A 25,282-nucleotide genomic window follows, 5' to 3' on the forward strand; every position below is an offset into this window, starting at 1 on the left:
AGCCATCATGGCGGCTGCGCTGAGGGGAAGGCGCGCGCTGCCGTTGCCATGGGCACCGCGTCGGGCCGGGACCGGAGCGGGCAGCGAGGCCCGCAGCGGGAACCGGGGCCCAGGAGGGGACAGCGACAGCCGGGGACACCATCCCGCTGCCCGCGGGTAGGCCGGGAAGGGTGCGGGAAACGCGGGCAGGAGGCTCCGGGATGGGGATCGGGGGGGGGAAACAGCGCGGCGCTGCCAGGACCTGGCAGGTCCTGGCAGCTCCCAGGGCGTAGCGGGAGGATGACAAACACAGGTTTGCGATTATCATTTATAAACGGAAACATAAAAAGTTCCGCCTCAAAGCGAGCAAGAGATTCTTTCCGCTGCGGGCGGCAGAGCGCTGGAAGGGGCTGGCCGGGCAGGGTCTGGAGTTTCCAGAAAGTCTCCAGACTTTCCAAACTCACCTGGATGAGTTCACCTGCGCCAGGTAACCTTGCCGTGGAGCCCTCCAGGCAAGGAGGGCATCTAAACCTCCAGCCTTGGTTTAGATGAGATATTCAGGAATATTTCTTCACCAAAAGGATGGTCAGGCATTGGAAGATACTGCCCAGGGAAGTATTGGAATCACCATCCCTGGAATTGTCAAAAAAACCCGTGGATGTGGCACTTGGGGACATGGCTTGGTGGCAGTGCTGGGTTAAAGGTTGGACTCGAGGATCTTAGAGGGTTTTTCCATTGTAGCATTGTGTGATGGAGCTGCACCTTGAGTACTGTGCACGCTTCTGGCCCAGAGATGAGTAAATAAATAGTAAATTATAAAATAATAAATTAATCAGTGACACAGTGCAAGTAAAGAAAAGTCTGAGAAAAATTAGAAAGGTGATTTAAGGCTTAAAATGGCTACTCTACTAAGAATTCTAGGATATTTTCAGAACAGAGACAACTGTTGCTTGAAGATGTTCTTGCTTATCTTTGCCATCTTTAAGGTCAGTGGCTAAATCTACCAAATTTAGAGAGATCCAATCTAAATTTAGTTATCGACCCAAAGGTCACTGAACCCAGAAAGGCTGTCTAAATTTCATATGCAGTTTCCTTAAGTGAATGGACTCCTTATCTCTAGAAGCTTTTTCCAAATCACAGAAGCAACTTTAATCAATCAAAATGAATTTCCCAAGCCTAATGATTCAGTAATTCTTTGATCCCTCATGCCCTGTGAGCTGTGCAGAGGCACCAAACTCTGCCCTTTGCACTTGTCAATCCTCAGTGCACCTTGTCCAGGTGAGTCTCTGCCCATAAGGTACACAAAGGGACACGCTGCATTTTGTTGCATTAATCAGGATAATTGGATTTCCTTCAGTGTGAGAAAGGGCCTGTGTTAATTACTCAGTGCAGGGTGTGCCTTTGGAGGTATTTATGGATTGGTTTTCCTAGACCAAAGGTGCAGTGGGGTTTTTTTGCTGACAATAAATGTCAAACAGAAGGAGAAGGGGGCTGGAATATATCAGAAAACTGGTTGTCTTTTGTCATCCTAAGGAAAGCTTTGGGTAGCAGTATTTATGTGGAATAATATCTATGGATGTATATTTATATACATATAATTAAATATACTTAATAACTAATATATTAATATTTAGTTGTTTAATTATCATTCAGTGATTAGAAATCCGGAGGAAAGGTGTAAGTCACGCTCTTGTCTTGCCCAAAGGGAGCATAAGGATAAACAGAAGTCTTTCCTCCCCTGTCAGTCCCACATTAACCCAAAAATGGGGGGATTTGCACCTTTCCTGAATGTGGGCAGGGAGGCTGGATGGTCCCAAACAATCCCTGCTCCCTTTAGCCAGTGGCTGCCACATTTACTTGGATTTGGCCCCAGCCTGCTCCTCTGTTAAAATGTTTATTTAAACAGATCTGTTTGAGAACATTTGGAAAGGTTGCTTTTTGAATTCTGGAGTGAAAAAGACCTGACAAGGTTTTTTTAAGGGCTGTTTAAAAGCCATTTATGGAAAAAGGCGCTTGAAGCAAGGCTAGGGGCTGGAAAGGAGGAGGAGGAGGAGGTGGTGGGAGACTGAGCAGAGGTCAGGGAGGAAAAGCTGCAGAGCAGCTGCCAGAAGGGGATGTTTTCCAAAGCACTGCTGATCTCTGCTCTCTGTCACTTTTTATTTTCCTCTTGTTATGCTTTTAGTAAACAATGGAGTCAGACGTGAAAGTGAACGAAGATGTTAAAAGCCAGTTTAAGGCTTATCAGGAGCAACAGCGAAAGCGGCTGCAAAATGTGATGGAGAGGAAGAAGGAAAAGCAGAACAGTAAGAAGGATTCTGGCAGCACAAGGGAGCCTTTAACAGCCCTGGATGATCTAAATCTGTTGAAAACAGGACCTCATGTAAATGAAGAGGCCAGCAAAAGGTAAAGGTGTGGCAGCACCATTCCTTCGGGAAGTCACTGAAGTATGGTTTGCTTGTGATCTCATAAAACTCAATATTATTAAGGTGTCAGGACACTTTCTGTCTTCACACAGGGCTTTCATTAACCTGAGGAGATTCTCCCTGTTCCTAATTATCCTCAGGGCATTGTGCCGTGCTCTTTGTTATCAGTGTTTCACTAATGAAAAGAGCAAGGACAGAAGGGTTTAGGGTGACATGTGAGGGGCAGCCAGGTATCATCTGGCAAAATCCAGCCTTATGGGATCATTGGCATCCTCTGAACTGTTGGTTCGTTCCTGCCTCGCCCTAAGCAAGCAGGTTCCCTACGTTAATAATTTCCAAAGATGAATACAGACAAAGCAGCTAATGGGAGCAAGCCACAGGCCTGCAGTGCAGTGAAGTGTTCCCTGGGCTTTCTTGGAAATATTTCCTGATTTAGTGGATCACAAGATTACCAGGACTTTGGGCATTTTGATATATATCTGCCTTCATCTTGGGGTTTTTTTGAGCTGAGTACATAACTTACTGGAGCAGAGATTTGAAGCACCAGCTCAGATAATTTCTTCTCCTCCCAGGATATGGTCAGCCTTTCCTTCTAACCTAATTAATACTTCTTTTCCTAACTAGAATGGGTCTGAAATTGGACACACCCCAAAGATGTCTGCAGTGCTGGCTGTTCAGGGATTTTCTCTGTGGTAGTGGGGAAGCCAGGTGAAGAAATTCCTTCACCAGAGCTGTCTGATTTGCCAAGTTAAGCTCCTGGTCCAACCTCTACCAGCTGTCAGCCCTTCAGCATCTTGTCCTGATAATCTATAGAAGATTATGATGGAGATCTGATTTTTTTTTTTTTTAATTTCTGGAAGGCTGATTGCCACAGTTCAGGTGTTTGTCTGGTGGAGGAGAGGGGTTTAGGTGCTCCTGTGGTTCATCATGATGTGGTTCATCATCATGTTCATCAGTGTGCAGAGTACAGGAGAGTCCCAGCAGTTCTCTGCTCTTTAGAGTTCAGTAGTTTAGGCTTGAGTAATCCCAGAGGTTTTTATTTACCTCTGTTTGTGTGTCACTGAGTGCCAAAAGTCCCCATTTGACATGACAGGTGTAGCAGATTTATCTGGATTGTCCTGCGCTTGTTCCGCATTCAGCAGAACAGTGGCTGTGAGTATCAAATCCAGGCAGGAATTGTTTCTGGAAGGGATTCACCAGGATGTACTCTGCAGTATTCCCATGACAACACATCAGAGGATTGTTCCAGGATCACAGGACTCCATATGGCCTGCAGTGGCAGTGATTTCAGCTTGTCACTGTTGTTTATAGCAGCACTTGGAAAACATTCTCCTCTCAGAAGTCCTCCTTCCTCCGAGCCTTGAGAATTCTTTTTTCCTTCCTCCCATCCTACTCCCAAATCTTGTTTAGGCAAGTGTTTAGCTGATATTTCTGCCTCTCTGTTGTGTTCTTTAACTTTATTCTCCCTTCCCCGTTTGGTGTATTTGAATGTATTTAAGTGACTCCCCCATCACGTGGAGAATTTGTAAGAAGAGTTGGAAAAGACACAATTTGACAAAAGTTAAATTCCTTACTTCTTTTTTTGGCTTGAACAGGGCGTATAGGTTAGGAAATTACCTGAATTCCAGGCAGAGCCCTGCTCATAACCTTCACCTGGCTCTGATTCCTTGAACTACAGTGAAAAGGGGCACCTTCTGGAGCTTGTTTCTTTTGGCTGATTTTCTGTAGCTGAGGCAATTGGGTGGAACCTGCTAGCTCTGGAACAGGGAGAGTCACACTGGGATGGGGTGAGAAGTTCCTCAGAGGAGATTCCAGCTCTGTGCTATTGGGATTTCCTTTAAGTGCTTTTTCTCAAGACTTGGACTCCACCTCTGAGAAGACTTCACTGATCAGGTGTGTTAAGAGCAGCTTAGAGTCCTTTCTTCATGTTAATCCCCCAACTGTTCAAAATGTTTTGGTTCAAGTGTCTCTAATTGGATCTGGATTTTATTACTCTCTTCTCTGAGTGGTTCACGTGGGAATAACTCAGTTCTGCCTCTCCTCTGCTCTCATTGCTCCTTGCTTTCTTCTCCTTTGTAAACAGTTGCCTTTGATCTCCCTTTGATTTGCAGCTTTGAAACAGAAGTGCATTTCTTAATTATGGATTGTGAATCCTCTCCTACACTAGCTGTGCTGTTTATGCCAGTGCTTTAAGGGGTCATTTATTGTGACATGGGCAGATGGAAGGTGCATTTTAAAGCTCTCAGGTCCAGTGGGTGCTAAAACTTTGGAATAAAATATATTGAGATGATTATTGAGATACCTGACTTGGCTGTGGTTGTGTCTGTAACAACTTGGCTTTATCCAAATCAAGTCTCCAAAATGTAAACATTTAGGGTTACCCTGTAGGTAATAAGAATCTAGGAGTCAATGAATGCAGCTGATTTTGGTGTCTGATGATACCTGAGATGCTGTAGGGTATCAGGAACTTCCACATGGGAATCACAGGGCACAGGAGACCTGCATCTTCCACCAGCAGCAGCTGGGGGTCAGGTGGGCAGCCCAAATGGCGCCTGGTAATTGTATTAATTCCCAAGTTTTCTGAAGGATCCTGTGTCAGGGAGCTCAGACAATTCTAAATTCTCACGATTGAATTGAGCCCCTGAGGCCACAGCTCCTGGATTTTGTATTTGGAGGACCCATCATGTGAGGACAGCAAAGAGAATAAAGTTATTAATTCTCTGAAAGTCTTAGGGACATGAAACCTTTAAATGTACTGAAGAATAGGAGAAGCAAGGCTATTTCTTCCCATTCTTAGGGCGCTTTTTTTGAGATTCTCTGCTTCTAAATGAATTCCAAAAGGCACCATTAACAGTACAAACTGATGTCAGTCCGTGCTCACGGGGTTCCCAGAGAATCAGCTGAGGAGACAGGAAATTGGTCTTTTATAAATTGCTCTAAAACATTCATTTTTAAAGGACCCCAGGGGCAGCTTTGTAGTCGATGCTCTGTTGGCTTCTCTTGGCTTTGCTGAGTACAGAATATAAAGCCTGAATGTCCCCCATGCTGGTTGCTGCCTGATTTCCTGTGAAGAACCAGGTAAGACTGAGTGAGGTGACACTATTTGGTAACCTCAAGAGTGCTGAAATACACCTGTTCTGTGATGTTTTGCCCCAGACAGCTCAAAAAAGGGCAGATTTTTTTTAAAAGAAGTTACCTGAATAGATCAGATAATCACCTTGTGTTCTCATCTGAGGTTTAGGATATTCTATTTAATTCAGTAAACTCCCTCCTGGTAAGATCATCCAATCCATCATGCCGTTGTTTCAATTATTTGATTTCTAGGATTATCTATTTGTACATTATTTGCCATTATGGTTTATTTTTTCCCCAGTTCCCTTGAGGCTGAGAATGAGCAGCTGAAGGATCAGCTCCGAGAGTTCCGGGATGAGAACTGCAGGCTCTACAAACTGGTGTCAGAGAAAGATTTTGAAATAAAGCAGCTCCAGAAAAGAGTGCAGGAGGACGAGTTGGCTCTGTCAGGTAAACACAGCGAATTTGTGTTCTCACCATGTTGTTTGCTTGATGCTGATGACAAAAAATTATCCAAAAAATAATGTTTCATAGAAATCGTATTTTGGAAAACTTTCTGCTAATGCCAGAGCTGTGCTGCAGCTTTCTCTGGTATGTAAAGTAAAATTCCTTATTCAGGCTCCTTTTTGCCTGCCTCAACATGGCACAAGCAGGATGCTGGATGAATGCAAAATCCAGTTTCTGAAGTGACTTGGGTATTCTCTGAAAACTGAACTGTGCAGGCTGCACCTCCTCCACTGGGTGCCACTGTTGGTCAGGACAGCAGTGAGGACCGGGCTTGAAGGGAAGGGGGAAACCAGCAACAAACAGAACTAAATAATGTTTAATTACACCTTAATTCTTAAAATCCAGCTGTAGTTTGTCTGTAGGAGAAGGGATAAGCTCCTCCTGGTCAGGACCAGGAGCCAGATGTGCTAATGGCAATCCCTTACCTCTGTCTTCCCTGTCTGCATTGTGGCAATTGAATTCCCCTACATTGCTTGGGAATGAAAAGCTTTGGTTGAGTGTGTGCAATGAATTTGGAGACCATCAATTTAATATGGAAGCACCAGCCTGGCTTTGGTAAGTTTAGTATTTACTGTGGTACTCAGCAGCCATTATTTATCCTGAAAACTGAGGGAAAAGTAGCTTCTGGGTGGGAGGGGAAACACAAACCACATGAAGGAAAAAGAAGAGTGCAAATGCTGTTAAAAATAATAAATTGGTTTTAATTGCTTTTTAAAAAGCATTTTAAATGCTCTTAAAATAAATGCTTTTAAAGCAATACATTTATGTTCTCCACAAGGTTTTTAAATAGTGGTGTAGGTTCATATTCTGTTCTCAGCTGTATTCTCTGCAGCCCCATTAATGTCTCTGGGATTACACTGGACTCAGCATTCACTTGTGAGTGATCTGTCACTCCTCATCTCACCCCAGTTCTTGAGTATCAGAGAAAAGTCATCACTGCAGAGCACTGAAGGAAGATGAAAGAGTTAAGAGGAGCAACAGCAGCCAAGTGCAGCCTTCACACCCCCACCGAGGGTTTGCTGTTGCAGACTCATGTTCACTGCTGAGCTGGAGGTTTCTGTGGACACTGTTTGCCAGGATATTGATCTGGAAGTTGTACAAAAGCTTTCCTTCACCTGGGTGACGTTAAGCAGAGCCAGGTGACACAACAGCCAGGCCTGGGGTTTGCTTTGTTTGTGGCACTGATCAAACCCTCCCTGATGAGGGAGCCAGTGACGTGGCTGCTTAAAAAAGCAATTAAAAGAATCATACAGTAAAGCTCCCTAGATAATCCCAGGGGAGTTATAAATAGGCACAATGAAATTTCCTGGACCTTGTCCAGGACCCAACTGTAATATTGTGCCTGACCTTTGAGACAGATGTCTAGAAATGTTCACACCTCTGTTCCAACAACTCCTACAGTAGTAAACAACCAGGCAAAGCAGAGTGTTGTCTTTTTCTGTGATGTGCCAAAAAATCCTATTCCTAACTATCCTTCCCAGCAGCGAGCAGGAAGCACCTCTGCCCCCTCCAGGTAATAATGTTGCTACATCCACTGTTGTGGCCTTGTGACACATAGCTGTGGCTGGAGTGTGAAATGTGGCCATGGTGAGCTGCTGAATCAAAGGACCAACCCATCCAGCTGGCACCTCTGACATCTCTTCCCTCACTTGTTCATTTAAGTGCCTGGCACAGCTCTGAGAGGAACGGATGGGACAATAAAAGTACATTGTGACAGAGAACAAAAGCATCATCTGTTCTGAATCCTGCCTGTAAGATGTGTCCTCTGCTTTTATGTGTCCTTTGCAGGGACGTCTGGCTTAGCTGGAGATGTGTCAGCCACTAAAATAGTTGAGTTGGCCAAAAAGAACCGTGAGATAACTGCTGAGGCTGAGAGTGAGAGAGCCAGAGTGAAGCAACTGAACCACAAAGTCAAGGAGCTGGAGAGAGAAGTGAGGCATTTTTCTTGTTCTCCTTTTGCATCCTAAAACATGGAGATGCAGCTTTTGGGATAGAAAATGAGTTTGATTCATGTTCTCGTGCTGAATTTGCTCTTAAATCCGTGTTTGCTTTGGGTTGTGGTTATTTCTGCCCATGATGTGTTCCCTCAGCTGTTTCACCTCTGCAGACAGGAGGAGCTAAGAAAGGATATCCCCAAGTTATAATGAGCCAAGGACTTATTATACAGCAATTAGAGTATCCACTTACAGAAGCACAGACATTTTTCTACCAGTCTGGCAATGATATTTTTCTGATAATTTATTTTTTGTGAGGAGGAGAAAATTCCATTCCTTTATGTCTTACATTCCCACCTTGTTAATACCAGTCAGTAATTAGTTCTTTATTCTTCTAAGCTTTTGTCATCTCCAAAATAAAAGCTGTTTTCTGGAATAAGCACTTACAGAACTGAGACAACACTGAACTATATCATATAAGACAGCAAATCTTCACTCAGGCAGATTAAATTTTCTGGTTTACTATGACTTTTTGATATGTGCCAACCTTTCACAGAAGTAATTTTACTCAGGTGGCTGCTGAATTGAAAATGAGAGGTCCTGATGTCAATGTTTGCTTTGTCCTTTGGCAACTGCTCCTCTTCCTTACACAGTATTGGTGATTTTTTAAATTAATTTTTATTTCTGCCTGAACTTTGCTTACTTAGAAGACATCAGTTAAATGAATCAATAATGCTGACAGATGCATTTTGACTCAGTCTTTCACCATCACTTATTATCATGAGTCATGCATCTACCTGAATTGTACCCCAGCTACCTGAAAGATCAAGAAGTCATAGATTAAATTAAATTTTGGATAACTCCTGCATAAATCCACACTATTCTGGTCAGAGGGGTCTTGTCAAACAGTTGGCAGGTTGGCAAAGAAGTATCAGGTGTAGTTTGGGACCTATAAAATCATACAAGTAGTGGAGCAATTTATGAATAATTTAAGAAAAAAAATCAACTTGGTTCTATTCCCCTACTGCACAAGTGTAATGACCATTATTCAAACAGAAAGTTGAAATATTCTCAGATTTTGACCAAAAAAGAAAGGACCACAGCCATTTCAGGAAGAAGATGAAGATGTAAATGATGTGTAAAATTAAAGCAATATCTGACACTAAGAGGTACCTATCAAAAATATTGAGTGATAGATAGAAAACACTTATTTTACATATTTATAGCTCTTTGTTAGCATGAAAACTGACAAATCTGCAAATCATAAGTGTTTTAACATTATGTTCCCCAGAATGGAAACAGAATGGAAGCTGTGGCCACTGAACAATCACTTGGCAAAGGGTGGTCCATGGAAGCAAAGGGATGTTTGCAGAAAACTCCCTCAGAACCTGAGCCAGCAGCTGCCAACTCCAGCTGAAATTCCTCATTCTCACTGCATTGACTACAGAACTTTATGAACTGGGTAGAAACAGTGGCCCTAACCCAAAAAAGAGGTGAAATTAGAGCTGGCTCTGAGTTGCAGTTTTTCCCCAGATGCCCCTTTAGTGAAGGAACTCTTCCTTAGAGCCTTATTTAATTCAGGGAAATAATCAAGATTTTCCACCCACCTCCAAGAATGAAGTCCCAAGCCTTTAAAGCAACACTTCCTGGAGTTTCCAACCCCAAACTCTTGCACTCAAATCCATTTAGAATCTTTGCAACAGCAACATAGGGTGTGGTTCAGAGCAGGAGGGGTTGTGTGTGTGACTTCCTTTGCTGTGGCAAGCAAGAGGAGACAGAGTTTTTATCTAATATGGGTTAAAAAAATGCTATTTTAGAACTACCAGCTAAAGAAAAAGAGCCTTGACACCATTAAATCTCATTTTTAGGGCATCAGGTAGTAATTTCTCCTTTCATATTCCTCTAGTGAGTAGAATTATTTGCTTTTTATGAAATATACAGGGCTGAACAGGATTTACATCTCTGTATATAAACATTAATTTTAGGTAATTTTGGTGATGAAATGCCTCAGAGGTCTCCATACATTACATCTGATCCCATCTCAGCAAGTCAGAGACATCTTCTGAAGTTATTCCACAGTAAAATAACACATGAATTTTTGGGAAGAAAAAAAAATCCACCTTCCTACTGATTGTGTTTAAAAACAAGGGAAAATTAAGGGTTTTTTTTAGAGTAAATAAACATCCAAGTTATACTTTTTTGCCGATTAATATGCCATGGAGGGATGCTGTTCTCTGTATCCATTCTACAATAACTGTGGGGTTCTTTTCCAGCTCCAAGCAGCTGCAGAAAAAATCCATTCCCTTGGTGGTGATGCTGCAGGAATCAAGGAATCAGCTCTGAAAATGCTGGAAGGAAACTTGGTAGGAATTGGGATCCTATTGAGGAAATCAGAAGCTGATACCCAGCTCTCTCCTTTGTGCAATTCTTTCCTGATGACAAGGATGTATCATTGTCATTAATTTTGGCATCACATTCCTCTGCACCTCCTCTATACCCCAAAAATTAGAAAAAGAAATTCTGTGGTCCCTGTGGATCTTAATCACTTCAGTTTTTTTCCCTGAGGATTCTGTTCTCACCAAGTACATTCTTCTCCCCAAAGGCTGAAAGTCCAGAGGTGAAAGCATTGCAGGAAAAACTGAATGCAGCCAACTTAAGAGTGACAGAACATCGGAACCAGCTCCAGTCTGTGAAACAGGAACTGAAGATGACCCAAAAGGTACCACTGCAGGACACACTGCGGGGCTGAGATCCCCTGCAGGAGGTTGTTGGGAAATTGGAGGGGTTTTGGCCTTTGGTTGGCCCCCATGAGCTATTCCAGTGGAGCAGGGAGGCAAGGAAGACACGAGTGCAGGGGCTGCATTGGAATGTTGCCTATGGACACACATGGATCTCATGCTCTGCCCCCACTGTGTCCAGCATTTCCATTGTACAATGGACACAAATCCTTTAAAGTTTTAAAATCCCACATCAGCAGAACTGTTTGTGACATATATCCAGGTTCTTTCCTCTTTTCCCATACATTTAATTATATATTTACTTTTAATATAGGTTTCAGCCCCATGGGAATCAGTGGGATTAAAGACCACGCTTGAACTAAAGCATGTGTTTAAAGAGCTTGTTGGAGTGACATCCACAATAACCTTTTCCTCTGATTCATGGTGGATTTAAGTGTTACTATATGCTCTGATTCCTTTGGTTTCCCAAATTTGTGTAGGAGACCTGCAATGCAGATCAGAGTAGAGAATATGGTCCTAAAAATAGAACTCTGCTGACCTTTTTATAAATAATTTAAACGCTCTTCATACTAAGTTTAGCTGTGTCAGAATTGAGCAGGGGAGATTGGCTCAGTTCCTGGTGTGTATGAAAACAATATCTCTACTCTTCCTGGTTAGTTATGGTTAAATATTCATTATATCAAAAATAATTGTGTATATTGAAAAACTGCCTGTGTTCCCTGTCACAGAGAGCTGCTTTTCCACCCCTCCCCAACACATGTATTTAAGCCTTATTGTTGATGTTAATCCCTTTTTCCCAGCTTTTAGCCAATGAAGTTGGGGAAGATGTGAATATTCAAAGTCTCATGACCAATTCTGGCAGCTGGCGTGGACGAGCTCAGCAAATTATTGTTCTCCAAAGCAAGGTGAGTTACGACCCTGCATGGTACCATTTCAGCTGGAATTCTCTTTCTAAATATAGATATCACCTCAATTTAAGGTAAAAATACTGTTAGTTCTTCATTAATTCTTAACATCTCTGTGTTGATGTGTGCAGACCATGTTAATGTCTCTGTTGGAGCACTGCAAGCTTTGGTGTTTCTGCGGGGAATCTTTCACATCTGTGTCAAAGGAAGGAGTTCAGTGACCTTGGAGAGCTGTGGCAGCCTAGTTCAAGTCCCAGGGTGTTTTGAAGGTGTCTCTCTCTGCTGAGAACAGAAGGAGCCCTGTCAGTGTCTGTGCTCTGACTTAGACACCTTTGTTCTGTGCTCGAAGTCAGATGGGAAGAATTGAGGCCAGATAAGATTTTCAAGTTCTTCCCTTGGGAGCTCCAGCAAAATCTTTAACTCTTGAGTCTTCTAAAGGGCAGAGTTTAGCTGAAATGTCAGCAGGAGGCAGGGGGGCAGTTTTGTCTGCATCTAAATAAAACTTCTCTCAGGCAATTTGACACATAATTTTCCTATTTTTCTGCTGTTTAATTATACACCATCAAACTGGGATTTTTTTGCACTCTGATTGACTGAGATTATTAACCTCTGCTTTCCCTTCAGTAAATTCCTTTTCCTTCAGTTACACCCCCTGACTGGGGTTCATCTGAACACTGTGCCTACTGTTCTCTGCTGTGATGGAGAGATTTCTCTCTGAGCCACACTCCTCAGGCCCCTTCTGTAGTCGGTGGGGATCTTGTAAATCCAGTCACTGGTTCAAAAGTGAGGCAGGTTCCTCCTGAACAGGGCAGAGGAGCTGAGCAGTTCCCATTCCTTCTACTGACTATGAAAGCAGCCTCCAGTGAGTAGTTGGCAAGCTGAGTTCACTTGGCTTCACAGAGCAGCAGTTCCAATGCTCTGGAGTTTCTGCCTGGCCTCCACATGTGGCTCCACTAAGGCACAGATCTCCCTGGTGCCAAATCTCCTTCCTGCACAGATGCCCTAAAATCTGCATGTTTATTAGCAGCTAAATTTAAATTTGAAAGACCAGACACTGCTCTGTGTTAGTTAACCATGATAATATCAAGAAATTATCTGAGCTGCCTTTGGCTGTGTCCTCTTTGATGCTGGACCACTGTAACCCTGGTAAAACTCTGGGTGAGTTGCCATTTTTGTGCCATAGGTTCGAGAGCTGGAGCACAAGCTGAGTCAGAAGAAGATCAGAACTTCACTGTTTGAGATGGATGAGGAATTGCTGTCATCTCCTGATTCAAGGAAGTTGTCATTCCAAGAGAAGAACTTGCTGAAGATTCATACCTTGGAAAAAGGAAAGAAGGAGTCTTTTGAGGTAAAAACCTGTGAACTCACAGAGTCCTGTTTGGCTGTGGAGTAGTGTGCAATAACTTGTCCTGCCTTCAGGGTGTGTTATACCCTTCCTAAAACCATTTCACAAACCCACCTGATCTGCTGCAGGAAGCTCTGCCCCACTTCACAGACAAGTCCTGCTACAGCTGCATCCAAACTCTGTAGCATCCCTCTCACCCCTTGGCCAGGTGTGCATTCTTCATTCCAAATACAGACATCCCCTCACAGCTCCTGTGTCTGTAGGGCTCTGGGCTTCTCCATTTGAACAGAATAAAGGAGAACCATAATCCAGACTAGTGGAGAATCAGCCTGGATTCCCCTGAGCACACAGACTCCATTTGGATGTGGCAAGCAGGCAGTGAGTGGAGGAGCTTTTATAATTTCTACTTCCTTAAGGGTGATACAGTATGCCAGTCCTATTTTTTTTATATTCTACCAGGTAATGTGTGGTTCTTTTTACTCACCACTGCACCTGGGGCTTGGTGAAGTTATAATTTGTTTCCTTTTGCATCACTGCAGAAACTTGCTGGGGAACACAACGCTCTCCAAAAAAGCCACGAGGAACTGCAAAAAAAACTTGACGCCTCCAAAGCCAGGAACAAAATGCTGTGTGGAGAAGTGAAGATGCTGAAGGGACAGATTGGAATCTTGCTGGAGAAAGGGAAACACGATGATGAGCTCATAGATACCTTGCTGGTACAGTCTGTAGCTTTTGCTCCCAGCCCCTGCAGATCAGCCCTGTTTTCCATAGGTGATAAAACATGATGTCATTTCATGGCACACACAGCCTTAGGGTATGAGGAGGCTGATGAATCCCACTGTGACAGCCAGAGGTTTCCTTGTCAGCTGAAGTCCCTCTGCAGTTTGGATCAGGCCATGTAAAGGCTGTGACACAGCACCAGGTGTGACAGTTGCAGTCAAGTGGCTCTGAGCTGCAGGGGACTGGAAGAAACATTTTGCAGAAGGATTGAAATATTTAGAGGAAGTGCTTCAGTCCTGACCCAAGGAGCTGGCCTTTATTCTTTGTTCTGCTTTCAGCTCCACTGGTAGATTTTTCTTTTCCTTAAAATGCCTGCAGTCTTGCAGGAATTCTCTTGTTTGTAACAAAACTTCCATTTGTTTTCTTACACAACCCAAAACACACAAGCTGATGAGTACTAAGCCATGTGCACATTCACTTGCAGGAGCTGGAGCTGAGAGGATTTGGCCTCTTCAAAACCAAGAGTTTTAGCAAAGGCTCAAGATGCTGAGAAAGAAATAAATGGCTGCTGTCATGGTCCTGCCATGATTCTAAACAGCCTTCCTCAATTAAAATAGCAAATATATTAGAGAATATGCCACCTCTTAGTAGGGTAAATTCTGTTTTTCCTGATCCAGCTCCTCACTAGTTTCAAACCACTCAGACTTCCTTGCTGCTGTAGGTAGGTTTTAGCTAAGCTGGCATTCACCCTTCTTACACCAGACCCTGTGGGGAACATGGGTACTGACCAGCAGGTTAGGGGAGCCAAAGAGCAATTATCACTTTTTCGGAATATTCCCACTAAAATTATTACACAAAGATGCAAATTTATTTGGGAAGGTTAATCTGTTTTATCCCATCTATCATAGAAGCACTTTACTTGCAGGTTGTTGGCCTGACAGAACAAACTGCCTCACAGGTATTAGATTTGTCAGTGTGGGAAAAAAAACCTCCAAAACCTCTGGTGAGGCAGCCTGGCCTCATATCTGTCACCTCATAGTACCCTCAGCCTTTAATATCACTATCACACAATCTGATCATGTTCTAAGTCCACAAAAAGCCCATTGAAATCTTGAGTTTCATTCAGTTTATGAAAAAGTCCCTTCTTTGTCTAAGGCCAGCCTTTCTTGCTCTGTTTTCTGCTACACTGAGCAGCAGAGCTGGCAGCAAATTGAATCTGACCATGGCTCAGGTCAACATGACAAATCAAATTCCCAGAGTGGCACCAGTGACACCAGTGTGCTCCCACCAAGGAATGGGCTTGGCAGAGCAAGGGTTTTCCCTACCATTCCTAAATGAGTATTTGTCTTGGGAGGGTTAAAATAATCATTGTGTACAAAATAAAGATGTCACCTGTTTGTGTTTTACCAGAACCAGCAGAAGCAAATGCAGGAGATCTTAAAGAGCCTGAGCCAGAAGCAGGACGAGGAGTTTCGGCCCATGAACAATGAGACTCAGGATCAAAAGTCCCTGATAGAGCAGCTGAGGGGGTCAGTGGCTGAACGAGAAGCAAGGGTTAAAATGCTGCAAGAGAGGATTGAGCAACTCACACGGCAGGTAGGCAGAACAAATTAATAAGGGGAGCACACTTGGTAATCATTTTAGATCTACTTTTCCACTTCCTTGCTATCTGAGATGGTTGCTGCCTCCAGACAGTAATCCCTGTCCTACTGACAGTCTGTCCTGATGGAATGATAAAGCAGGAGTTCTCTTTTGTAACTCCTCAGCTCCTTTGTTCATACCTTCAGGCTGTTAAAGCAGCAGAAAACAGAAATACTAACCACATCCACACATGGCCCCATGTCAGCACTGTCACTGAGTGACAGCAGGACTTGGAGCTGCACTGGGGACTTCTCAGTGCTCAGCATCCATGGCTGCTGGAAGGAGGAAGCAAACAAATGTGTCAGACCAACATCAGCAAGTACCCAGTTACTGCTGTCTCACTGTCAGGATTTGCTAAAAGTATTTAGGCATCCCATTGCCATTGATCCAAAACTCTCCTGGGGTTATGGTGAGGTGGTGAATGTGCCAAAAACCTCAGGAATGGGGGTTGGAGCATTGAACCCAGGATAAAACCTGGGCTAGGGATGCAAACTGGCTGTGCTGGCAGTGATGGTGCTGCACTGTAGGTTATTAGTGCACCCTGATTTCATATGAAACTGCACTTTTTACTGACTTTTGCTTCGTTTTCATCCTGCAATGGATAGAAATTCAAGCAAAGCTTCTGAGGAGGTCTGTAAATCAAAAGTTCTGGCAGGCTTGTAGCAATCATCAAAAGCTGCTGATTTGGCATTGCTGCAGCTGTTTTCCTTTGAACTGTGTAATTGGTTTTATAACCTGCTCCACCATTAACAGATGAAATCTGCCGATCCGTGGGATGGGTCAGGAGCTGCTTATCCCCAGCCCTCTGAGCACTCAGGAACACTTCTGGGGTCAGGAAACAGCGAGCCTGACAGGAGACAATCTACCCGGTAAGAAGACCAGAATGTCAATATTTCAAGTTGTTTGAGCAATCCCAGAGCCTGGTTTTCCCAGGGAGTTTCATCAAACCACACGTGCCTCGTGCCAACAGCTGTGGCAGCCTGGTTGCAGTGCATGGGAATCTCTAATCACATTATCTCTTGGACTTTTGTCCTGGAGCACAGAAGGATGTGCAGGCTTGCAGACATGACTAGATTTGGCATGCTGGTAGCGCAGCTATTTCTCCTCCTGCAGCTCAGATAATGTTCATGTGGTCAGCTTAAGTGCCTGGGAGTCTTTTCCCATATGAGACACTGGGCTTCTAATGAGCAGGCTGGGGAATTAATACAAAGTGCCATTTTAGGTAAGCATTAAATCACTGATGCATTATTTAAATCAATAAATACTCTCTGAGTGGGATTTACATGCAGAAATGTTGAAAACACACCACATCATTTGTTCTTAACAAACACCCTTTTTAAAGGCTTGCTGGGGACTGTGTAAATTACACTAATCTTAGTGCAGCAATAAATCTGATTTTTGTTTACAGTGATGTGACTCTGGGTCACTCTGGCTGTGTAAAGGGACCATGTTTATATCCTTTCCTCTTAAAGTGCTCCTGGTTTTCTTGCTAAAGGGTTCATGGTCTAATTGACAGCGAGGATTTGAGACTCTTCTTATGAGGAGAGAGGAAATTGTTCATCAAGTTAAAGTTGCAACTGACCTCTTCTATGTAGCTTCTTGCCTCATTATTTAGACATCAAATTTTGCTTTAAAATCAACTGAGTATCCCTGAGTCTAAGCAGAACATTACTATAAAACTTAAGAAGAATTCTGTGGTTTTGAGTTAAAGCTAAAACATCCTTAATTTGAAAGTTCTTCACCTTTCTGACTGCTTTTATTCTCCCCCTTCCAACTCTGCAGAAGTTGTTGTGCTCTCCTGGAGCAAACCTACATTTTATACCCCTTTTTTTCACATGTCTGCTGATAGTAAGCAGGAAGCAAGGCTGGGTAATGGCTTTGTAGAAACCACTAAGTGCAGTGCATAAATTATTGCTTGTATACAGGGCCAAGGGCTCTGTCGTGGAAAGAGCTGACTTGTCAGGTGGGCAATGAATGATCCTGAAAACTCTGAGAGCTGTTAATAACTTGGTCAGCAAGGCTCACTCCTTCCATTAACTTTAACATGCTGATGAACTCTCAATTCTGTTTCACCGTAGTGAATCATCTTTTCCTATTGGAAAAGGTGAAATGAAAACTGCTATAAATAGGGGCTAAACCCCTTGGAGATGGCAGAGTAAAAATCTGCATTTTTAGACTGGGCCAAGGCTGTCATCATCAGCCTTAATTTGATTTTAGGATCAACCACTCCTAGCCTAGAAGTGTTTCTAGGCTCTGCTTCTTCCACAATATTAAGGCTTTATCCTCTTGTTAGCTGCAGCCTAAAGAAGGGAAACATGGGCTAAGTCTACAGGGATTTGCCTTTGGGCAGCTGAACTCCTATTGAGGAAACAAACACACACCAAAATGGGATATCCCAAATAACCACACGGCAAAAAGGGATGTCCCAAACAGACACACAGCAAAATGGAGTGTCCCAAACAGACACACCAAAATGGGGTGTCCCAAACACACATATCATTGTAAATAGAACTCATCCAGGCTGCAAGTGACACTCCAGTGTTATCAGCTGGCTCCTCCTCTTAAAACAGGGAACCTGACAGATCTTCCCGAGGGTTTTCACAAAGCAGATTTCAGAAAACTGTAAAATGTATTTCTAAAGGACATTTAGAGGTACAAGTTGTGCACTTTGCTACAGAGCAGGGGTTCACTTTGTCATGAAAACCTGTGACATTCAAACACTATCCAACTGCAGAGAGCTGGGCTTGTCTCTCCCAGTGGCAGGTGAAGGTGTGAGGTGAGGGAGCTCTTCCCTACAGAACACAGACCTTGGGAAAGGCCTGGAATTGTGGGAAGACTGCCCTGTTTGGAGCTCCTAACAAAGCTTTCCTCCCCCCAGCACGGTGTGCAAGATGGGCCACACACTTGTGGAGTCAGCAGCCACAGAGCCTTTCTTCCTCAAGGATAACATCCCACCTGAAAGGTGAGTATAAACTTCATTATCAGCAAGGGAAGTGCTCTGCCATGCTCTGCAAGCTGCTGGGAATCCTTGTCCTGCCTGCCTTGTTTCTGTAATGAAAGCTTCCAGCACCACCCTTCCTACCTGAAGCTGTCCAAGGGGCTCTACATCTTATTTCTCTCTTAATTTTGTAATTGTTTGCTTGTTTGACACCGTTTCCCCCCATTTTTGCTTCCAACCTCCAAGATTTCTCCTACTTTTTTTATGTTCTAAAGGAGATGTTTCTGAATGCAGAGAGGTCAGAGAAGTAATGAAGTACATAATAATGGGATACATGGGAAAACTGCCCCTTCCTTTCATCACATATTGGACACAAGAAGAGCCATTGTGCAAGTGCTGCCTGAAGCCTTTCAGAGGGAGAAAATCAATAGCAGGGCATTTAATAGTTTCGTGTAGCACTTGGGAGATAGAATCTTCTTTTACTTTGGCAGGAGCAGTGGGAGGAGAGTCATGGATAATGAATTGATCAGAGGTGGAAGTTTGTTTTCAGGGGTGATGGGGAGGGGAAGCATCCTGACAACAGCTTTCTAATGAAATTCCCTGTGACTTTATATCCAGCTATTTCTGTTCTACTTATTGCAGTCCAGAAATTGATGCTGGGGGGAGGTAGCAAGCCTGGCTCTGCATTCTGCCTTCACCTTCAGACAAGTGCATTTGAAATGTTGCTCAAACCCTGCCTTGGTTTCATTTCTTTCACCGACGAAGTGAGAAATCCACTCTGTGTGTGTGTTTGTGCTTTTCTCAGCTCTGCTGGCAGGGCCAACCCGAGCTGCAGAGTGCTGCTGACACAGATCACAGAGCTCAAGGCTCGCTGTGAAGATGCTGAAGTGGAGAGGGAGAGGCTCATGGAGCTGGTGACTGTGCTGCAGAAAAGGTACAGCTCATCCCAGCGGCAGCCTTGCTGGGCTGTTGGCATCAGGGAACTCTTCACAGAGTCTGGGATGTGCACTGAAGTACATCACATGCTGTGATCCTTGCCTTAAATAGGGGCTTTGCAATTCTTTTCTGCTCAATTTCCCTGCCTGGCTGATGATTCATTCTTTTTATTATTCTTTTAGAACAAAGGGCAGGCAAAAAAAATGGAGCCATCTTCCAGCTTGCTGCACCTAGATAAAACCAGAATTCCTGTATTTATACATGCATGGCCTTATTTAGGCAGCAATATTATTCATCTGTAGTAAATACTGTAATTATAGTTATAACATTATCTTTCAAAGCTTTTCACATTCTTTTTAAGTTTTACTGTATCCTTTTCTAAATGAATTTATTCTGGTTTAGCTGAGGCATAGCAGTGATTTTTTTTTTTTTTAATTTTATCTTCTAGGATTCAGTTTGATATTAGATGATGTTAAAAGCCCTCCTATGTTTTAGGAGGGAAGGGAAAGCAAAGTAATTTTTTGGACACCTTTCAGCTACTGGGTTTTTTTCCCCAGTATGTGTTACTTGATTCCCAAATATGTATTTCAATATTGGAAGCATATTTTTGTCTGTGTGCTTGTCAATCCAATAAGCACTCTTTCCTTACTTGCTTTATTTTCCCACAGTTATCATTCTCACTTGTGTAACTTCTGTCCTGCTTGATTAATCACAGTCAGAAAAATTCAATTTTTTCTTTTCTTTAGAACCATGGAAAAGGTGCTTTTAAAGCTAAATTCTGGAAATACATGCTGGGAAAAAAAATCTTTTTCATGTTTGTAAGCCCAGTGACTTTAATAGAGCTGTGCAATCAGATGAGGATGGAGCTGTGAGTGGTAACTGAAGTGTGGCCACCACCAATATGGGATAATGAAAAACAGAGTCAATGAAATGCACAGTTGCTTGTAAAATGTGCCATAAACTGATGATTCAGCAGCCCCACAGTTATCACACATTTGTCAAGCAGGTAACATAAATTTTGTGAGACTCTGTGCAATAACTCTTGGAAGACCTCAGGGTAATATAGCACCAGTCAGATTTCAACATGAATATATGTAAAAAAAATTAAAAATCAGGTTTTCCTTCTCTTCCCTCCACTGCTGGGGTGTAAGGAAGCTCAGGTGACACAGATAATGCTTAAATCAAGAGAAGAGCACTGGGAATTTTTAGGAGTGGGATTTTTCTACAGCATTTTAGTTCGTTATTCCTATTGGCAGATGATTTAATTTTAAAAAACCTACAAATCTTGCCATTTTTCCTCCACTTTTTGTCTAGTGTGGGTGCCAGAGGAACACCAGGGTCAAATGAAAGTTTAGTGAATGCAGAACCACTGAGAGGAATAAAATGTCTCAGAACACATCACCAGCCTGGGAATTCACTGCTACAGGAGGTTGAGCTACATTTTTAAGACTGTGATATAATTTTATTATAGTTGTAATACTTTTTTTTTTTTAGTTATGACAGCAAGGAGGGAAATAAACTAATCAAGTCTCTTGATTCAGAGAGTAATCAGCTTCCACCCGTGGGGTCAGAAGGGAAATTTTTTCATTCAGTCCAATCCAGTGAGTCAATCTGGGTTTCTTTTCAGCCTTAAACTCCTTGAAATCACTTGGTGTCAGTCACTGCCCCACTGACAGCATCTGTGGGTGCACATCAGATTTTTGTAGGTAATTTTCTGAGGGGTTATGCAGGATGGAGAGAGGCAATTTGCTCTTTTGTGCTTTCACCAGCAGTTTCTTTTCTACCCTCTCCCATCCCTGGTCATGTCTAATGGCCAAGTTTATTAAAAGCAACCTCAAGTTTCTTTTCTTCCTCTCAGATAACTGATGGAAATGTTAGGCAGTGTTTTTATAAACTATTTGCCTTCCAAGCTTTCCCAGAATGTTTAAAAAATGCAGTTTATTATTCCTGTAATAAAATCTCTCCTCAGCAATCCACAGCTTTCCCACTCATCTGAGGGGTGAATTTACACAGAGAGCCAGAATTAAGGGATCTGAGCAATCTCCATTACCAAACCCTTTGTGTCCAACTGTATTCATTAATTAATTTCCTTTTGCATATTGGGAAGATGTCATCTGAAACAATTTTTCACTGGGAATTTTTGCCTTTGGATGCATGGAAAGTTCTTTCCCTTCTGCTGGGAACTCTGCAGGAAGAAGCAGGATTCGTTACCAAGACTGATTTAACAGAGACATGACATAAATGAGCTGAACTCCTTTATTATATTTATTTTTTTTTTTTTGCCTGGCAGGGTGGATGAAAGCAGTGCCAAAGTCCTGGCAGGTGAGCAGATGCTTCAGGAAGAGCAGTTGCGAAGTGACATTTTGGAACATCTGCTTGAAGAGCTGCAGGTGGATCCAGGGAGCAGCACAGCCTGCACTCCCCTGGGCAGCAGGACAGGTGAGGAGAAACTCTCAGCCACAACTCTGTCCCCAGTTTCACCTCTGTGCTTAACAGACAGCGACAACATTTGGGCTCCAGCTATCCAGCCCAGCCAAATACTTGACCTTGCACGTGGTGATGGGACCTCCTCACACCCAGGAGCGAGGCAGCAGGCAAAATCCTGGCCCCTCTTAATTCCAGAGGATTTTCCCACAGATCTGAGTGGCACCAGGACTTTTGCATTGTGTTTCCATGGGATAACTCCAGGAAAAATGCTTTTCCCTGCTCTGCATTGCCCTCAGGCCCAGAGCTCCCTTTGCACTGGTGCCTGAGGGATTCAGCTGAAGGTTAAGAGCAGAATTAAAGGACGCATCCCAATTTAAGGCCTGTCAGTGCCTATGAAAAACTAGTGCTGGTGATGAAGTAATTAGATCTGGTGTAATTTATTATCCCATGAACGTGATAATCTCCTGCTATAAATATGAAAGCCTCACTGGTATAGTTAGAGAGGAAGAAGAATTCATGGCGGATGTTAAATTTTTATTTCCCTGATCAGATCCTTTTATTGCTTAAGGACTCTGATTCTGTCAAGTGTCTAAACCAATAAAATGGCACATATTCTTAAGGAAATTTTTCCAGTGGTTTCCCTTTTTATGTGTATTTTCATAAAGCAAAAAGACTTCACACGCCAGGAGATGAACAGCAGGAAGGGGAATTTCAATTTGGCAAATGCTGGGATGGTGTCAGGCTGAGTCAGGGTGACCAGAGGGACCACAAGCCTCCTCAGAGACCTTGGATGAGCCCTTCAGAGGAACCTTTATCCTGGATGGGGACTGGATAAGTGCTTCAAACCTACTCCTCTCCATAAAACATGGATTTGTTCCTTAGAGCAGGATTGTTGTGTCCTTGGACAGGACTCCAGCCCACACTGACTCATTCTCATGTGTTTTTGTGTGAGCACTGATTCTTGGAGTTCTCTCACCTGTATTAACTGAGAGCCTGGGAGCAGAAAAAGCAGTGCAGAAAAATGTAGATCCAATAGAATGGGAGCATTTTGGTGCTGTCTTGTAGAGAATTTAACTGAATTTCTGACTGCTCAGACTTTTATACAACTGGTGAAGTGTTGATGTGTTCTGATATCAAAAATTCCCCTTGCAGACTCCAAGAGAGACAAACTCTCCATGTCCTGAAGCATTTTGGTAAAGTTTTGTTGTGCTGTAGTAAAGTTGTAGTAACTCACCTCTGGTAGTTGGCATTTCACAGCCAGAGGAAGAAGCTCTTCCCCTCAGTGTGACAGATTCCTTCTCACTAAATATTTAGTTCATTAATCTCCTCTGCTTAAGGACTAAAAGCAAAAGTAGAAAAGGATTGGCAGTAAGACTAATAAGGAGAAATCCTCTCTAAATCCATGAGATGAGTAGGTAACAATCTATTTCACTACCCTGCTTTGATGAGAGCTTTGTGATGTGCCAAAACTCTCTGGAGTTTGCACGAGAACCAAGTCTCCAAGTCTGTAATACACCTCTTCAGCAGAGCATGGAGGTTATCTCAATGCTTTCATGCCAATGGTTGAGGAAATAAGAAGAAATGAAAAGCTTGAATACAAAATAGAGACTAGAGAACCTGTTAATTAACATAATATTCTCCTTTCTGAAGGTGCAAAATTGGAGAGAGCTGATCTAATTGCTAATCTAGTGTTTCTGGTCTCTTCAATTCAAGGGAAGTAGATAATGATGCTAAGTAGCTGGAAACAACCCAGTTGTGTTTTAAAATTATTCAGGCTTTTCATTTTCTGTGGGTTTTTTCCCTGTTTTATCCAAATTCCAAATTATCAAAGAATAATCCCAGAGGAGGGACAGGTAAGTAACAGCAGGTTTTCCTCAGCTCTATAAAGCACAGCCTCAAGATCAAAAGCATTTTTAGTTATACAATACAGCCTTTTCTTCTCATTTGTTTTTGTCAGAGTTCAGTACTCTCCAACCAGGTTCTTTCAGATACTCTGCACGAGGAGGATTTAGTGTTTTAATACCAAATGTACTTATTTGAAGATATTTGATGTTATGAGGGATATGAACTGGGAAAAGTGATGCAGAAATGTACCAACATGACAACACAAGCACAAGACAGCAATTGCAGTGTACAGCAGGAGCAAAACACAGATGTGATTCCCAATGCCAGCCTAGAATTTCAGTCTCATAGTGCCTGGTTTTTTGATTTTTACAATTTCTGTTGGGCTGAACCACACAAATCCTTCCCTCATGTCACCTGGCTTCAGGTAAGTAGTGTTTGCTGCTAATTATTTTGTAAAAGGCCATTTGCATTTATTGAAATGATTCAGCTTTTTACCCACAGCAGAGTTCACCCTGCAGTCCCTCAGTGCTGGGATGAGTTCAGCATCCTCTGCAATAGCTGTGGATGTTCAAATAGCTTTGCACATTTCTCTGATCCTCCTTCCACTCGAGGGATTCACTGGTCACAGGTTTTACTTCCTCAGTCCCAGTAGTAAATTTAAATTATATTTTCTCTATAACCCTGAAAAAAGTTTCTGAGTCCTTTTGAGGTGACGAGAGCTGCATGTTTTGGGTAGATCTTTATTTAGGAAAGCATTCTTGAGTTAAAACTGTGGTTTGAAGTACACCTTGAAGTACATTTAGCTACACTGTGTTTATGCTGAGCATCAAAGTGCTTTATAAAAGTTGTTTCAATGGGTGCCATGTGCAAAATTTATCAGAGACATTCAGAAGGAAACAGTTGTCATAATCTGAAACACAACTACAAGATTAACATCAAAATAATGCTCTTCAGCTGTTTCTGTCACCTCTTGTTTTGGTCACTTAAATATTTTGGATTGTTTTCCTCTCTACATATGTAGGGACATATTTAGTCCTGAAATGCAAATTCGTCATGTTTTCATTCTGCTGGAAGGAAATTAAACTAAAAATCTGTCATATATTTACAGTATCATCATGGATATAAGTAGAATTTAAGAGATTTAATTTAAGATTCCTTAGCATTTATTCACTGTTTCTTGACACTGACTCAGTGTGCTGCCAAAACTGATTTCTTGTTTCACCAAAACTGCATTCTGTGATTAAACCTCCAGCCCAGTCAAGACTCTCCTTGCTCATGAATGACAGGAAAGAACTCTCTGCAGCCCTGTCCCAGCTGCCCCTGGAAGCTCAGGTCGAGGAGCTGAGCACAAGGTATGTTCTCCCTTTCTCCATGCTGGGATTATTCTTTCCTACCTCAGGGAGAGGAGGAACAAGAGCTCAGTCTGCCCTTTCTCACGGCTGTCATAAAATCACCGCAGCTCCTGGCTTTCAGTGTTTCTTCCCCAGAACAGAAGCAACTGTTCTCATTTGCTTTGAAGCTCCCCAGCTCACAGGGAAGTTTTTCCTTTTGTTTCCTTGCAGGCTTGTGATCCAGCTGGATGAGAACAAAGCTCTGAAAGCTGCTCTGGATGAGACTGTGAGAAAGAGAGAGGAAGATTTTCGACTGTATCAAGACACAATGGAGCAGGCAAAGAATAGCTTTTCCCAGGCCATTCAGAAGAGTTAAGCAAGATATTCCCAGTGCTTTGGGCTGCAGGGCAGGGACAGAGCCCAGGCACAGTGCCTGGGAGTTGGAATGCAGTGGCAGTGTCATTTTGCAGCCTCAGATCGTGTCCCTTCTTTAGCATTCGCAGGAGAGGATGAGAAGCAGAGATTAAACACAAAAAGGGAA

General features: G+C 42.9%; 1 protein-coding gene across 1 annotated transcript; it reads left to right on the top strand.

The window, feature by feature from the left end:
• Positions 1–84: 84 nt before the first annotated feature.
• On the top strand, positions 85–25,282 carry CCDC13 (coiled-coil domain containing 13). Its single transcript, XM_085050120.1, has 16 exons — positions 85–156; positions 2,162–2,382; positions 5,776–5,924; positions 7,770–7,912; positions 10,189–10,278; positions 10,518–10,634; positions 11,454–11,558; positions 12,742–12,906; positions 13,443–13,619; positions 15,034–15,219; positions 16,018–16,133; positions 18,143–18,226; positions 19,008–19,136; positions 21,429–21,577; positions 24,663–24,762; positions 24,973–25,282. The coding sequence occupies exons 2-16, from the start codon at positions 2,168–2,170 to the stop codon at positions 25,115–25,117; spliced, it is 2,070 nt and encodes a 689-aa protein (XP_084906246.1). The 5' UTR covers positions 85–156; positions 2,162–2,167; the 3' UTR covers positions 25,118–25,282.

The sequence above is a fragment of the Lichenostomus cassidix genome, chromosome 2 (genome assembly GCF_008360975.1).
Source record: "Lichenostomus cassidix isolate B80296 chromosome 2, HeHo_3.0, whole genome shotgun sequence".
NCBI classification, from domain to species: Eukaryota; Metazoa; Chordata; class Aves; order Passeriformes; family Meliphagidae; genus Lichenostomus; species Lichenostomus cassidix.

Coding starts and splice junctions, on each gene's coding strand:
- CCDC13 (XM_085050120.1), top strand. CDS start 2,168: ATGGAGTCAGACGTGAAAGTGAACGAAGATGTTAAAAGCCAGTTTAAG. Junction 5,925..7,769: donor GGACGAGTTGGCTCTGTCAG/GTAAACACAGCG, acceptor TGTCCTTTGCAG/GGACGTCTGGCTTAGCTGGA. Junction 21,578..24,662: donor TCCCCTGGGCAGCAGGACAG/GTGAGGAGAAAC, acceptor TTAAACCTCCAG/CCCAGTCAAGACTCTCCTTG.